The 16,705-nt window shown below is 33.1% G+C and overlaps 3 protein-coding genes across 5 annotated transcripts; all 3 read right to left on the bottom strand.

Annotated features, from left to right (window-relative positions):
- Window positions 1–173: 173 nt before the first annotated feature.
- Window positions 174–1,370, bottom strand: LOC125836278 (chalcone isomerase-like protein 1). Its single transcript, XM_049515451.1, has 4 exons — window positions 989–1,370; window positions 668–908; window positions 496–587; window positions 174–416 (listed from the first exon to the last, which is right to left on the bottom strand). The coding sequence occupies exons 1-4, from the start codon at window positions 1,308–1,310 to the stop codon at window positions 283–285; spliced, it is 789 nt and encodes a 262-aa protein (XP_049371408.1). The 5' UTR covers window positions 1,311–1,370; the 3' UTR covers window positions 174–282.
- Window positions 1,371–5,584: 4,214 nt separating this feature from the next.
- Window positions 5,585–9,278, bottom strand: LOC125836276 (uridine kinase-like protein 5). Its single transcript, XM_049515447.1, has 14 exons — window positions 9,166–9,278; window positions 8,523–8,614; window positions 8,258–8,327; window positions 8,030–8,145; window positions 7,793–7,889; window positions 7,621–7,700; window positions 7,169–7,363; window positions 6,933–7,016; window positions 6,784–6,844; window positions 6,641–6,701; window positions 6,391–6,484; window positions 6,057–6,129; window positions 5,896–5,978; window positions 5,585–5,815 (listed from the first exon to the last, which is right to left on the bottom strand). The coding sequence occupies exons 1-14, from the start codon at window positions 9,230–9,232 to the stop codon at window positions 5,654–5,656; spliced, it is 1,335 nt and encodes a 444-aa protein (XP_049371404.1). The 5' UTR covers window positions 9,233–9,278; the 3' UTR covers window positions 5,585–5,653.
- Window positions 9,279–10,712: 1,434 nt separating this feature from the next.
- Window positions 10,713–14,898, bottom strand: LOC125836198 (probable methyltransferase PMT9). Of its 3 annotated transcripts, XM_049515313.1 has the most exons (8): window positions 14,369–14,892; window positions 14,080–14,244; window positions 13,630–13,812; window positions 12,945–13,539; window positions 12,513–12,625; window positions 12,184–12,404; window positions 11,095–11,420; window positions 10,713–10,896 (listed from the first exon to the last, which is right to left on the bottom strand). In XM_049515313.1, exons 1-7 carry the CDS (start codon window positions 14,609–14,611, stop codon window positions 11,108–11,110), a joined length of 1,833 nt encoding a protein of 610 aa, XP_049371270.1. In that variant the 5' UTR covers window positions 14,612–14,892; the 3' UTR covers window positions 10,713–10,896; window positions 11,095–11,107. The 3 variants fall into 3 exon arrangements, with proteins under 3 accessions (XP_049371270.1, XP_049371269.1, XP_049371271.1); XM_049515312.1 differs by having other exon boundaries at window positions 10,713–11,420; window positions 14,369–14,898; XM_049515314.1 differs by having other exon boundaries at window positions 10,713–11,420; window positions 14,361–14,553.
- Between the last annotated feature and the right edge of the window lie 1,807 nt (window positions 14,899–16,705).

Raw genomic sequence — 16,705 nt, 5'->3', positions numbered from 1 at the left:
ATTTCATATGAACTTTCCTTAGTCAGGAAATCCCTTCTTAGTGTTGCAAGTGTTGCGAGAGAGATACCATAAGTTTTTTTAGTTTTTTTTTTTTTTTGGGGTGGGGGGGCCTGGGGTTGGGGGTTGAGTTTTGAAGTTTTGCATAATAGAACTCACGAAATACTGCATAATGAAAAATCAACCATGTTGTGATCATACTTTTATTGAGCAATTATTCATCAGTTCAAAGTCACCAGCTTATTCTTTAACTACCTAGACTAGAAAATGCTGGAAACCTACTACTTAGAACAGAGAGAACATGGATGCCCCAAACTTCTCCTTGGCGTCTTTGTCAAATGGATCATCACCTAAATACATGTAGATGAAGGCCCTGCAGAGTAGTTCACTTTCCACCTTGCTCACAATCTCACCCTTTACTGCATTTAGATAAAGTTGAAGTTTAGTTAAGTTTGGCATGCAAATTGATGGCATGAAATTGATAAGAACTAATTTTACCTTTGGTCTGAAGAACATATCCTGGAAGCCTTGAAATCTCAATTACAGAACCAGAATTCAGCTTTATGTCGTCAGATGCTTCACCCATGATCCTAATATAACAACAGAATATTAGAGTTTAAACATTCATGGCTGAATAGCAATGATTAGCAATTTAAATCAGTTATAGTACTTCTTAGTGAGCTCCTCATTCTTTCCACCAGTAAGCTTCTTGATGGCAGCTCCGAGGCCTTCGTCAAAGTTCTTTCTTACCATGTTCATGGTTAGGTTAGAGAAAACAATTACCAACCGCATCATCATTCCCAGATCACTATCAATCACCATTTGATACATCTCCTTTGTTGGTTTTGATGGTGCTTTCGCAAACTTAGCCTGCATAAGGTCTTTCAATTTCTCATTGTCTGCATATATTCCTGTAGCCAAATAATCAGATCAGTTTGTGTAGAAATAGATTAGGACATAAGTCAATAAGATATATTTAATGGTGTAATACCAAAGCCATAGATTTTGATGCCCATGCCAAGCATGCTCTTCTTCCTTAAACCTACAGCTTTCAACTGTTTCCCATCTTCAAGTTTGACAGGAAAAGAGACTCCAGTTTTTGGTTCAACCTCAACTGGAACTTCCTCTTCTTTGAAAGTTGCACCATTGGGTTCTTTCTCCGGATCACTTTTGGCTTCATTAGTCTTCTCTTGTGCTGTTTCTGTAGTCTTTAGTTCACCTTCGATCGCCTTCTCCTTCAAAGCAAGACCACTCTTGGGGTCAATTTCGACTGCATCAATCTTGGCAGTGACATCTTCCATGGTGGTTGGCATTTTTACACTGATTATGGTTAAAGGCCGAGATGAAGATAGATATGAATTGTGTTTCTGTTTTGCTGTGGTTTGAAGATTCAAGGTGAATGAGGTTTATATAGGGAGAAATTTGCTAGAGGTCTGCTGTGATTCATAAATGTCTCATGCAAGTGGAGTATCATTTTGGACAGAGAAAGGATGCATCTCTGCGTCCTTCCTCGGTATGAGCATTGAGATAAAGAGAGGTAAATGGTACTCTTCGATTTCAACTTAAGTGTCTTAATTTAGAAATTTCAATCTAAGTGTCTTAGTTTGTTTAATTACGAAGTTTGAACTAAAACAAGTGTATAATGTACACAAACACTCTTTGGATATTGCCGTTATAACATGCTAAGTAAAAATATTAGAATTTGAGTTACTCCCTCTGGTTCATATTAAGCGTCTCTTCACAAAAATATATTAAGACATAAATTAAAGGCTACTTTCTATGATTATTCTTTTGATTATTTTCAAATTAGTCTCCTAGGAGACATAAAGTAGTTAAGAACCTCATCAGAGGAAGGGTTAGTATGAAATAAAAGATCTCAATAATTTTCTTGAACTTTGATTAATTTACTTATTTTGAACTATATTTTTTTTTCTCAATAATTCACTTATAATATGAACCAGAGGGAGTACAATCATTCATGTTAAAACAGTGTAAAAAAGGAAGTAACACACTTTAATCAAAACGTAAGTACATATTGTCATCCAGTCCTTTTCTGTTTTATATTATTTGTTGCGATTTCTAAAAATAGTTGAATTATTTAAAAGTCTTAATTGTGTTTTATTTTTATTGTTCTTAACTATAAACATTTCAATAGTGTAAATATTTATGAAGTAAAATTATATCTTAAAATAGTAAATAAAAACAAAATAATCAAAATCATTTTCTAAGTAATACTATTGTTTATAGAAGGCGTATATGTAAAAAAAAAACCAATAGATAATTTGAGACGGAGGGAGTATGATAGCTCATTTACTGCTTTTCTTGGTGAACGAAATATGTAATAGTGTGGTTTTATCTCCTTGCATAAGTTGCATATTTTACGCAGTGGGGAACACATTTCAAGGACCTTGGCTTTCATAAATGTATGATCTCTTTTCGATGTGATACGTTCATTTCAAACAATTTCAAGGTATTAGATAAATTTGAAAAAATCGTAAATTTAAGTTCTATGCATGCATTGGTCCGTAAGTTTTCATCGTGTCCATCTGAGAATCAATCGATTTAGCATTTGGACACGTTGAAAACGTATGAACCAATGCATAGATTTTAAAATTTTGAGTAACTTTTGAGTTAAAAATCAAAATTGAATGACTTTCTGAGAGAAAATTAAATTTATCCATTTAATATTTTACAGTTGAAATTCAAATATTCTCAAACTATATGAAAAATACTATAAGTTAGTTATTCTTCACATATCCGTCCACCGCCGGAAATTCTGAAATGAAGTCCATTGAAACAGACATCCATGGTCTTTCAGGGATGGGAAGAGGCTGCAACAAACCTGCGACCCATTTGCGTTATGTTTTTTTGTTCATTTGACATACATGGCAAGTTTTCATATAAGCTTCGATATCGTCTACTATTTTTTGGTCAGAAATACACACGGGACAATAGTGCCTCATAGTTCACATAATTTTAAAGTTTGAGAAGCGAAAAATGTTATATAAATTGAGACGGCAAGAGTAAAAAAAAAATTGTTTTGAATATTCAAATTACTTTTATGTTTAACCAAAATTGTATTAAATTCATTTACTAATAAAGATATTCCATTTTCTGTCTGCATTTTGCTTATTTATAAATATTTAAATATTATTACATTTTCTACAAAAATATATATGAATTTTTGACCAAACTAAGTCGTTATTTAAAGCAATTTACCAAAATAGTACGTTTTTTTAAAATTTTTACAAAACTAGTATAAACGTCGTATTCCATAGTAACGTTTTAGGGTATATTTTATTTTAAAAAATTTTAGTTGTGTGTTGACGGCGTTAAGTTGAGAAACGTTACTGTGAGTAACGTTTTATGCTTAAAAATGTTACTATGAGTAACATTTTATAATATGTTACTTTGAGTCACGTTTTACTCCTAAAATGTTACTCAAAATAACGTTTCTTAAGAATCCAATCCTGCAAATTTAGAATAAAATCCTGTAAATATAGCTATAGAACGTTACTGAGAGTAACGTTTTACCTTTAAAACATGATTGTATGTTTGGAGCGGACACATCTAATATACCTATAAATTTCAATTGATTGGAGTTGTTGTCTGCATTTTTTCTTTGATAAGTCATTGCTATTGAAGTCTACCTAGTCTCGATATGTTACGTATATTTTATCATTCAGATGCCAAAAATTGTTTCCTGCATTAGCTCAAGTGCATTAAAATTCTAATAGTTACTAGTATTCCATGAATCACGCCATTTGTGTTTAATTAGTGGATGTGGAAATTGGCTCGGTTTAGAAACCACACATAGGTTATATATGTGCAATAGTTTTAGAATTTTCCATTTAGTACTACATGTAGCTAAGTTAAAAATCAACATTGTGTTCAGTTGGCTTAGAAATAACCAACATTGTCATATCACTATCTTAATTTTTTGAAATGGATTGTTTGACGAGAGTTCTCTATTAAGTTCTAATTTATGCAGAAACGAGCTATTGAGGCCACACAAAAAGCTAACACGACTTTGTTTGGATGCGACATGTCATACTTTTTTGAGAACTACAAAGTGGTCGCTGATATTTTTTGCGAATATATTTTTGTTGTTTGGAGGGAGTTGAGTTGGTTGCTTCTTATGTATTTGGCACTCTTAATCATAGAACACAATTCTTTCTCTCGATCGAACTGTTTCGTACCTAATTGGAAGGTATAGAGTTGGTTGTTTCTAAAAGACTCTCGGCTCAAGTTCACAGCTCTGCAGTAGAGTTTAACTTCTCCATTTTCAAGGACACCAACATTTCCAAGCTTGATCATTGAAGCAACAAATTCCCTGAAGAACGTAGCTTGATCATTGGCAAATGCCTTAACAATCAATCCAATCTTGTAGCCATTCAACAAACTCTCTGATGCAAAAACATCTTTGAGATGATTGTTCGAAATGTCTCCTGGAGACTTGCAATTCTGTAATTTTCTATTTTGTATTATCTCCTTGGCACTTGCTTCAATCAAGTTTACTCACCTAATCCACGTTTACTCAATCAAATCTAGGCTTTATTGCAGGATTCGATGGCCCATGATTGGATTCTTAAGAAACGTTACTGTGAGTAACGTTTTAGGAGTAAAATGTGACTCATAGTAACGTATTATAAAACGTTACTCACACTAATGTTTTTAACTTAAAACGTTACTCACAGTAACGTTTCTCAACTTAACGCCGTCAGCATACATCTGAATTTTTTAAAAATAAAGTATATCCTAAAACGTTACTGTGACATAAGTTTATAGTATTTTGTAAAATTTTAGAAAAACGTATTATTTTGATGAATTGCTTTAAATAATGGCCTAGTTTGGTCAAAACTTCATATCTATCTTCTGATTTTGTTATGGAGATAAATGTATTAACAATTCTCATAAGCATAAGGTGCTTTTTGTCCGAAAGAAACTAAAGTGCGGAGTCAATGCGATGTTTATACTACTAGCTAGCTATCATGTTACTTTTTGAAATTTAATTACATGAACTTATTTTTATAGCAAACATGATAGGTAACTTATAAACGATGATAATTACTACTACATCAAAGAAACTTAAATTTGAAAAATATTTAATTACTAGTATATATACTTATGCTTATATAATCAACATATATAATGCTTGGACTACACGTAATACATTGTGACAACATACATTATAGTGCAAATATTATTTTAGCTATATATATATATATATATATATATATATATAGGAGTTATACAGATCAAATCCATCTAGATTATTCATGCATACTGAACTACCGATCACGATAAATGAAATGATACAAGTAAGTTATAAACATGTACTAATACACATTTCCTCATGAGGAGCAACAATAATATTACGAAAAATGTGAACAAAATTCAACTACAACTCTGTCAGTAAATCTTGCGATTCTTTTACTTGTCTTTCATCCCCTTGAAAGAGTAAGACCTGGCTCTTTCTAATTAGAACAAAAGGGGGAACAAAGCGCGAATTCCTTATGGCTAAGATAATGTTTTCAGGAAAATGTTACAAAAACCGTCTATGGATTGATTATATGAGCACTAGATTTCTATCCCAGATAAAAGAGGGACAGAGTATATATATGTCTACGTCCTCTCCAAGCTTACATGGTTGATGCTAGGAAGAAGTAACTCGACTACCAGTACCAAAATAACGATCTCCGAATTCTCCCATACCAGGAATCACATGTAAGTCCTTGTTAAGTGTTGTATCAATCTCTGATGTTACAATCTTCAATCGCGGATATTTGTTGCATACAGTATGTAGTCCCTCAGGGGCCTGCATCCAAATATTAGTCGTTTTGGTAAACTGAATTTGTTTCAAAATACTTTTAAGTTGTGTTTTTTATGATTACTTACTGATATAAGGTTTAAGAAAACAATGTTGGATTCTGGTACACCTTTACTAAGAAGCACAGATATAGCTTTCACCGCGGAATTCCCTGGAAAGTAAGTTATTGGTTAATTAGTAGACAAAGTTATTTATTGATTGATTGATAGAAAGAAAAGCATTTTCCAACCTGAAGCAAGTACTGGATCAAGCAGCAATACATGTCGACTTGCAATATCTGATGGTAGCTTCTCATAGATCAACTGTAATGTTGCTCGGATCAGTAAGGAACTACATTTTGTTCTTTATGTTTTGCTAGTATTAAATCCTCTGTTATCGGAGATTATAATAAGTTTGAACAAGGAGAAATTGTGTCTGTATGGATTGAAGACAACTCTTTATGCGGTTTCTACTTTATTGAGTGTCAGAATCATATCTGTCGAACTATTTTAGTTCATCATATTTTTGACAGAAGCATTTCTAACATTAAGCAAAGAGACTGGTAATTGGTATATATGACTAACCTGCCTTCCACTTTTACCCTCCCCGTGGATTAGAATTTTTCCGATTTTGATTCCCTTGCAGCAAGCTCTCAATGCATTTTCCATGCTTTCTCCACTGCAACACAAACCATGTCAACTTCCAATTTGTTTATCGAAAAGGCATTTGAATGACAAGCTATTCTTGATAATTGGAGTGTAACATCGAACAGAAACTGTCTGATATGTTGTAAATGCTACTCATTCTATAATAGACTAGGAAATAACTAGGTACCTTCTAATGATAGAGACTCCACACAAACGTTTACAGAAAACGACTCCACTATAAACAGATCCTGCAAAAGAGGAAAAGATAATTCTTTCACCAAGTTCCTGTTTATAAATTTTGAACACATCAGGTGAGAATCGGAAAGTTACCTGTAGGAGTGATTATCTGCTTCTCAGTAAAGGGAAGATGACCAAGACCATGCTCCACAACCTCAAAAATGAGTAAAAATAAAAAAAAATGTTTCACAGCAATGCTCAGAAGATGATTCATTGAGTACATGAGATAAAAACAATCATACCAAGCGAATAAGGCGATCTGCATAAAAAACAAAGTCATGCTTGGTTGTTTTTGCATTTCGCACAAGTGTATGCATCCCACGTATCTAGAAAATGGACAAGTGTTATGGGACTGTTCCACCTTGGTCTTCAAGAATGTTGAAGCACAGATCAAGACACTTTAGCATATTCAAAAATGTACAGTACAGTACTTGAGAATTGGACCGCGATCAAGAAAACAACCTTAACAGATACGTACCTGAAATGTAGACTGTATAACAAATACATTTGAGTATATTTTGCAAAGATCATGTTGTCCAAGCTTTGTACGAATGTGTTGAACTATCAAATCGATTGCAACATCATTATCTGCTCCTCGAGGAATTATTACATCAGCATATTTCTTTGTTGGACGAATGAAGTCCTCAAAACCAGGTTTAACATGTTTGGAATACTGCATATCAGATAGCATAATCAACTTGAAGAATTCAAATTTTCAAATGAATCAAGTTATTAACCCAAAGTCTGGTGAATCATATAAAACTCCACAACTACCTGATATCAAATTAGCATCACAGGTAAGAGTAGCAAAAGGTTATTCAAAAAATAAAATCAGTCTTAAGAACAAAAGAACTGCTAACTTGGTGACCTGCCACACAATTTAGGACCAACAGAAAATCCACAACTGTAAAGTGCAAATGAACTGCTAACCTGATCTAGCACATTGAGAATGTTTCTGTTCCTCTCAACAGTATCTCGTCGTATCCTCCTGGCCAGACGTACATCAGAGTCTGCATTCATGAACACACTAACAGTTTACGGGGCAATGTTGGAAATATGTCCTAAAAGGCTTCAAATTAGAGAATTTCAGTTAGAGAAGAACCTGAATCAACAAAGATTTTCATATTCATGAGATCACGTATACGAGGATCATGCAGAATAAGAATTCCATCTAAAATGATGACATCTGAGGGATTGACCTGCATTCAAATAGAAAAAATGTAATAGAGAATCATCTGCATTTGAAGTATGAAGCTTCTAGATGAAAGTTGTGAAGTCACAATACGAACAACATGCAATTTCAACTTAAATCCTTGGCCAAGGAAGATGAATATATTACCACACGAGCTGGTTCCACGCTCCTATGGAGTTTGAAATCATAATTAGGAATGTTAATTCCTCGTCCATGTTTTAATTCTTCCATACACGAAAGCAGAAGCTCTGTATTAAAGGCATCTGAAAAGAATACATGATTAAACAAACCAACCTTAGACGGTGTTCAATAGAAAACCTATTCTAGCAACATTTACCATCTAGTTTGAAACTTCAAAATTAGTTAATTCCCTACCAGGATGATCAAAGTTGTGTTCGTGAACTTTCTCCAACTGTTCTGCAGTTAATGGATGATAAAATGCTTCCTGAAAGTTAACATTAGGTTGATCAAATGTTAGACGGTGATGAAAAGTTAAATATAACAAGAATGAACTCTCCACAATACCAACATTTACCATCAAAAGACATTTAAGTAGGATACAATAATAGGACATCAAGAGGCAATTCTCATATTACAAAGTGAAAGTGCATAGCAGATAGAAAAGTGAGCAAGATATTACTTGACTGATTAGTACGACTCGTTGATTCTGAAGCTGTGAAATAATCATATTGCAAACAGTTGTTTTGCCAGATGCAGTCCCTCCAGCAACACCTTCACAATTTCAATAGTTCCTTAATGATTATAAAGAATGCACATATAGATATGAAATACCAATTTGACATAAGATATTCTCAGGCATACAAGGACCAATATCAGTTATCTCTGATCAATCGATACCAATCAATTAACTACACATCAATCCCAAACTAGTTGAGCTCAGATATACGAATTCTCTATATCCATTCCACGCTATTCAAGCTATTAACATTAGGTTATTTCACATTTAATTGCATATCAAGAGTAGGCTAATGCATTGTGTATGTATGTCTACGATTAGTCCAAGTGCGATTAATCCTTTCTGCAATACAATTTTATTGAGGCGTCCTTGGCATAGTACATTATACAAATATGCACTCTTTAGTAGTTTTGCAAATTTCGGTGTGCATAATTTCAAATAAGTTAGGCACTCATCTTTTCGATTACAAACATAGGTATACATGTGCAAAAATTAACAAACATTAATTCTGAACCAATATTTTAACAACGGATTCAATGATAAGAACCTTAAAGGTTGAATTCATCTCGCGAGGATGAAGCCTTACCAATAACAAAAGGTACCTTCAACACGATTTGTGCAGCATCTGTAGAAGCAGCCATTTGAGAATCCATCGATCAACTTGGAAAAAATGAAGGTACGTGATTGATCTCTTAGGCTAAATCTTCAAAAAAAAAATTTTTTTTTTTTTTTGTATGATAGTTTTCGTAGATAAATAATGAGAATTACACGATGGAAGTTTACCTCGTAACGATTGATTGATGAAATTATATATTCATTTAAGCTAGCTCCGTGGAGTGTCCATGGTAAAAATAAGAGTCACAACTCTGTTTGGGTGGGTGATTTTATTGTTAATTTGTTGTGAATTGTGGAAGAAGCAAACTGAATGAGCAAGAAAATCTCATGTTGTTTTGAATGCCTATTTATTATGTATTGTTATTTTGAACATTTATTTATTGTATTGACTTTAATTAATATCCACCTATATATCTATATATAGATATAAAGAAATGTTACACTAGTAGATTACTTTTATATATTGTGAAGATTACATGTTTTATTTTTTAAAATTATGAAGTTCATAGAGATTGGTACACGGTCTATAAACAATATCATTAAGAATTTCAAGATAGAAGTTTACTTCTTAACGGTTGATGAAATCCACCTGAAAAATCAATCTCAAGAGGTCGATTTTTCAAGAAAGAAATAATTATTTTTAAATGAAATATATCTTCAGAAGTAATTTTTTTAGCGCCTAAATCAATAAAAGTAATTACGGTTATCAACCTCCTTTGGTTTCCAAGAAAAAATGAAGAAATTTTTATACACATTATGACGCGGTCTACACACAATATCATTAAGAATTTCAAGATGGAAGTTTAACTCTTAACGATTAAAAAAATTATTTTTTTATTTGAGCTCGCTCTGTGGAGTGTCGAATTATTATTTGCATATATGTACTATAACTATTAAGTTTGGACATCTATTTTATTATTGTGCTCAACTAACTAAATAATTTTTACGTTATTGAGTACTTTTATATATTATTATAGCAAGTAACTTATTTTACTTTTTAAAATTATGCAAGGTTATATATTGATATCTTTTGGCTAACATGATAATGTAAACCTTTTTTTTACTCTATCGTGCAAAAAGTTGAACTCATTATCACAACTAAAAACTATCAAAACCAAAAGATATTGGAAAAAGATCTGAACCAACTCGATCCATCTACGTCCCCAATTAAGTTTCATGAATGAACAGAAACTTGGGAATTCAATTAAAGTGTTACTGTGAAGTACTATCTAATATTTTTGTAAATAGCTTACAATGCAATTAAAGGAACATAACTTCATATCCTTGCACTTTGACATATATCTAAGAAAAGTAGAAAGTAAATTGGCCATCCAAATCATTAGATACAACAAAAGATATACTTGGAACTAGAATAACCTTTTTTGGACTGCATAAATTATAACATAGCACAGATGCAATTGGAAATAATTTAATTGAGAAATAAAACAAGGAAACCACCATATTAAAAAATTTAAAATGTAAAACCTACTTTTCACAAGTTAATATTTAATTTCTTAGTATATTTTATGGACCAAAGTTAAGGACAAAATATTGCTGTGAAGAACATAACTCTAACCCCACCTCCCAACTCCTTTGCATATGTATATATTCAATAGTACATTGATCTTTTGGGAACACTTTTTTTTGGTTCCAAAAGCCAACAATAGATCAGAGTTTCCCCACCAGAATCCAGCTTTCATTCCTGAAACACAGAATTTTCCGACCCGAAAATCAGTTAAAAACTATAGAAAGATAGTCCCAACATTGTCATTGATAAATTAGACATATACAACACATTGGCCATGACGATGCCTCAGCCAGTTCCTAGCAATGACTTGCTGCTACATTATGGGACCATGAATGAAACGAGGAGTCCATTCGCGAAGAGAAACATACATACCAAAACAAATGCACTAAATTGTTAACTTCTCGCGCCAAAATTTCTTTCTTGCTATTAGAATTCTTTCTTCGCTCAAGGAGAGAGCATCAGTCCGTGGTTCTACCTCTGATGACCATCCATCCCATTTTAGAGCAGGCATGAATTTTCTTACGGAGTTTATTATATGAGGCTTGTCCCTTATAATGATGAATCCTTCTGGCCTTAGCATACGGTCCATCTCAATAAGTAGATCCTCGATGCTGCAGCCTCGATCTTCTGTCTCTGAGAGGATCATCCACGCATGAAGGAGGTCATACGTGCGTGGATACGTTGAAAATGATTCACACCTAATTATATATGATGGTTAGTATTCAGTAATTTGAAGGCGCAACATAGAAGGGGTATATATTGCAAGACTACAACATCATCATTCAAGCAACAAAAATGCTTCTATATGTTTCCCCCTGGCTCCTTTCATCCCATTGACGTGACCTACTTTCTACTTTGAATTCTTTCAAAAGACCGACCTCTTTCATCGATGTGTTTTACAGAACTATGAAAGCTGAGGAAGAAGGTTGAAATCTTGTTCATTTCCGTTTCCATCTGTTACAGAACTCCTATCCGTACAACTATATAAATCTACCTATTATTTTATTGTTCACATTACAATTTACACACTAAGAATTGTAGATGGGGAATGAGAGATATGTAAGTCTATAAAGAAGTGCATAAGTCTTTAACAAGCTATGGGGATAAACTTGAAAGAAGCAAAGAGGGATTAGCATTATATCGTTCACTATTAATTCATCATTATTTATTTCTATTTTCTTTCATCCTCAACTTAAGTAATTTTATAAAGATCAAGATCCTCTTCTGTAAATTTATTAAGAAAAAAAAGAGCCATACAAATCATTGGTAATCTTCCAATTATTGACCACTAGATATGTAATAAATGAGAATGGATTTTGGATTTCTAAGATTGGAAAAGTAAGCAGTTAGCAGTAGGGTGACCATATACCACTAAAACAGAGCAGTTATTCTGCTTATCCATGGGAATGGGGAACGAGGATGCAAAGAGAACAATATCTGAAAGAGTGGAAAGTAACGCACCAGTCATGAACTGTTCCGATTAAGCCTCGATCATAAATTATTTTCAATCTTGATGACATATTAACAGGAGCAACATTCATCACCCAAATGTCCTTATCCTTTAGGGCAGCTGCAAACCCACCGAGGTTTGAGTTCATGTCCATCACATTCCTAACTGAGTTCTTAAGGATAACAGACTTCATCTGCTTCCAATAGTCAACTACTCTTTCATGCCATACGTTCTGGGAAATCAAATATAGAAAATAGTTAAAAGACAAATTGAACAAGAAACAGAAATCATTAAATAAAATCCAAAAGAGATACTGTCTTCACTGATTTGAGAAACTTACAGTGTCTTTATGGAATTCATCCAAAGTGACACCAATTTCCTCCAAGCGAGGTGGCGGAGCCATAAGCCTCCGTGGCCAAGGTTCTAGCCCGGTCCCTTTTTCCTTATGCACCTCTTCAATAACAAATAATATAAAAATTATCAGATTAAAAAAGAATATTAAGTATGTGTGATCTCCTTGCTAGAAGTAGTTGAATAGAATGAAATAATCACTGAGAATGACAGTTCTATGTGAACTGTCACTTCATCCATTTTTCTTTTTTTATGAAGTGTGAGTTGCCACTTCTAAAACAATCACTTATAATCCACAGCCAAAAGTGGCTATTGACGCCACAGTATAAGCAGAATGGTTCATCATTTATCAGAATGATATATATGTTCAGCCATTCAAGATGTGGATTGAAGAATATGGACATAGCAGTTGCATACTTACTCGCTGAGTAAGGAGTGATGCAAGCTTTCATCGGTACATTCCAAGATTCATCGGGCTCATCACCAGAAATGCACAAGGGAGGTTGTGTCCCCCGACTTCTCTTCATATAACAACTGTTACTCAGAGGTTTGGCCCATATCACAGTTTGGTCTCTCCTTGAAACAACTCTCCAACACATTCTTCTCAATAGATCATACATAGCATTCCAAATTCTTCGATTCTCGGCATCATGCGCATAAGCTTCAGGTGAAGAGTACACAAAATAACCACCTGGTCTGAGCAATCTGTCAAGTTCTAACAGAAGAATGCCATCTCTTTGGAGCCAATCAATTCTACAGCGTGAACAATGTGCCAACTCAAATGACCTGCTAGGATAAGGTAGTCTTTTGGTGCCCAAGACTCCTAGTGTAGATGGGATTCCCCTTTCCAAAGCAAACTGTATCTGATTCTCATGTACATCATTAGGAGCAAGTGACATAGCTATAATATCATGGGAAAGAAGATAAGCCCCAAAGCTCGCAACACCACAGCCAACATCAAGAACATTTCTTATGTTTCCACCATTGCTGAGTTTCTCACCAGGCAATTTGAGCATCTACACAAGAACATAACCAGACCATCGAATTATAATGCAATTCCTATAAACAAATCAACCTGCATCATAAGTAGACTTAAGCTTAGTTACCCCTGCAATTGCTGCAATGTATATGTCAGCTCCATAATGAAAATGTGTTCCTCCGCCAGGGAATTTTATCTTGTCTCCATCCACAATCATCCAGTTTTGATCCGACTTTTCCTGAGCAAGATGTGTATGGGGTATGTTTGCTTTCCACACTTGGTCTCTACTAGCTGGCCATCTAATTGGGATCTGGAAATCTAACAAGGACCTCCTTGCATCAAAACTAGACAGAAACAATAACAATAGCAACATCTAAAAGTAACCTCAGTAATGCACAAGAGGACAAATAGTAAACAAATTGAGTAAAGGGAATCAATTCAACCTCATCAATAACCGATACAAGTAGTGAATAAATTGAATAAAGACAATCAATTCAAGCTCATCAATAACCAAATTCCTTCATGGTTTAGTACACTCCCTTAACAAAAATCCAGAAAAAAAGCAATCAATGCTGACCTTGTAACCAGCTGGAGGTGGGATAAGACAATTGAAACGACGTTGAGGAGGAGGACAATGCCTCTCATAATGCTCCATAACAGTCAAATTAAGCCTCAATCTCAATTGATATATCAAATTTCTGTCAAGACAGGGTATCAACTCCGAGTAGGTCATATCACAAACCTAAATAAATAGTTCAAATGAAGAACAAAACAAGGAAAAGCAAATCAAAATCTTAAAAAACCACTGTCAAAATGCAAACTTTACAAACATCAGTAAGCCAAAAACTCAAGAATTACATGCATACAGGAATACTTTTAGGAACTTCAAGTTCTTGATCTTCCATATCCATATCCATGCGGCCATGGTAAGAAATCCCAGTAACTGGATCAGAACCATCATCAATAGCTAAAGGGTCACGCGCTATAGGAAGACCCGGACCCACAAACGAACAATTATAAAGACAAACCAAACCCAAGAACACAATCATCCCAAATAAAACATATTTCAGCAACTTGGGTCTATGAGACAACTCCTTCTTTTGCTTCATTTTTAACAAAAAAACAAAAAACACCCACTTCAAGATTTCAGCTTTACTCAACTGGGGTTCTTGAAAAAAACACTCAAATCCCAAGTAAGAGATGCAGATCCATTTCTGTCATAGCAAGCAAAGAATTAAGACTGTTCAGTACCCATAAAAGGAGTTGCCAAGATTCACTTTTTCAATTTCAGCGTGTGTTTAGGAGTTAGTAGAAGGAACATGTGGGAATTTTGGATGACTGGGAGTTCAGCTCAGTGTGGGTTGGCTACTGTTTGGTGCCACTTTTAGGAAAAAAATAAAAAAATCCATAAAGTAGCGGTGTAGATCAAATACAATGAGCTTGATGAGTCGTTTGGTTTCTATTGGATATTGGAATTTGGACATGAAGAAATATCATTTTGACTTTTGTCTACTTTTTCGGTACTTTTAATGAATTCAAAAAGTGATTTGTATAATCACATTACTTAAAAAAAATTAATTACAAGTAAATTTTAATAAACATCAATTACTCCCTCTAGTTCATACTTTTTTTTTCCGACAATACTTGTCCACTATTGATTTTGCACGCTTCTTAAAAAAGTGTAAATAGAAGGATAATTTACCGAATCACCCTCCGAATAAAAATAAGTACAATGTCTTAAAAATGTAATAAGGAAAATGACTATAATTAATAATAAGTTAAATTAGAATTAAGTGTAAGATTATTCATTAATTTCATAAATTGGACAAGTACTGTTAGACATCTCAAAATAGTATAGTGGACAACTACTATTGAACGGAGAGAGTACAAGCAAATGAATTATTGGGATATGGCACATTGTTCACAATAAAATATTTAAGAATAAAAATTAAAGGTTGTTTTACATTATTACCATTATTTCGAAACTAAACTCCTACAAAATGTAAAATAGTTAAGAACATAAATAAATGAAACTCCTACAAAATGTAAAATAGTTAAGAACATAAATAAATGAAGGATAAATGTATAATAAAAGTCACAATAATTATCTTAAACTTTAAATAATTCAAGCATTTTAAAACGGAAATTAAATAATAATACAAAGATTAAAATCACTAGTTTCCATTTACTTAATACGGACTAGAAGGAGTTTCAACAACCGCTTAAGAGTAGGCATTCATGCCGTTTGAATCAGTTCGGTAATTTGATTTATATTTTTTATTTTTGAATTAAAGAAATTACAATCAAATAAGTTTGATATTCAAATTAATCGATATGGATATTTTGAGCTTCTTCTTCTTACAAAAATAAATATCTAAATCAAATATTCATATTAAATTACCTTAATAATTCCTCATTCTTACCGCAATCAACCAAGTAAAGTGGAAAAGCCATAACTTAGTAGTAAATTTTACTAACATTATATATGAGTTTAGGGGTATTCACGGGTTGGTTTGGGTCGGTTATTGGTCAAAATCAAAATCAAACTAACTTAATCGGTTTTAAAATTATCAAAACTAAACCAAACCAAATATAATATACATTTATCAGTTTGATTGTTTTCGGTTTTGGTTTGGTTTGGTTTGGTTCGGTTATTAACCATACATAAAAATAAAAGAAACAATTCATTCAAAACATGAAAAAAGTGACAATAATCCATTCAAACGAAAAATAGTTAGAATGACTGGCATTACAGAACTTTCGATCATTGAATTTACTGAATAAAACTTCAAAATTCACTATTTTGGCATAGAAGAAAGAGACAATGACATTTCCAGTCCACAAAGAATTTCCATAGACACTCAAATACATGAAACCAATAAGAAAAATGTTCTCACCTTGGACATTTTTTCTTTCATAAGTAAATTATAAATAAATTTTGATGAAACATATATAAAATCTTTAAAATTGTTTATGAATACAATATATTATGTATGTATAATAATAAAATTTATGTATATAACTTGTTGGTTCAGTTCGATTATTTCTTCGGGTTTTTTTGAGCAAAACCATAACCAAACCAAATACTATCGATTCTTAACAATCTAAAACCAAACCAAACCAAAACCCAAATTAAATCGGTTCATTTAATCGGTTTGGTTTGATTTTTCGATTTGCATCGGTTTTTATCCAAACCATGAACA

The sequence above is a fragment of the Solanum verrucosum genome, unplaced genomic scaffold, assembly GCF_900185275.1.
Source record: "Solanum verrucosum unplaced genomic scaffold, falcon-dt-bn FXZP01000278.1, whole genome shotgun sequence".
Taxonomy (NCBI): domain Eukaryota; kingdom Viridiplantae; phylum Streptophyta; class Magnoliopsida; order Solanales; family Solanaceae; genus Solanum; species Solanum verrucosum.
This window is presented reverse-complemented; position numbering and strand designations above follow the sequence as displayed.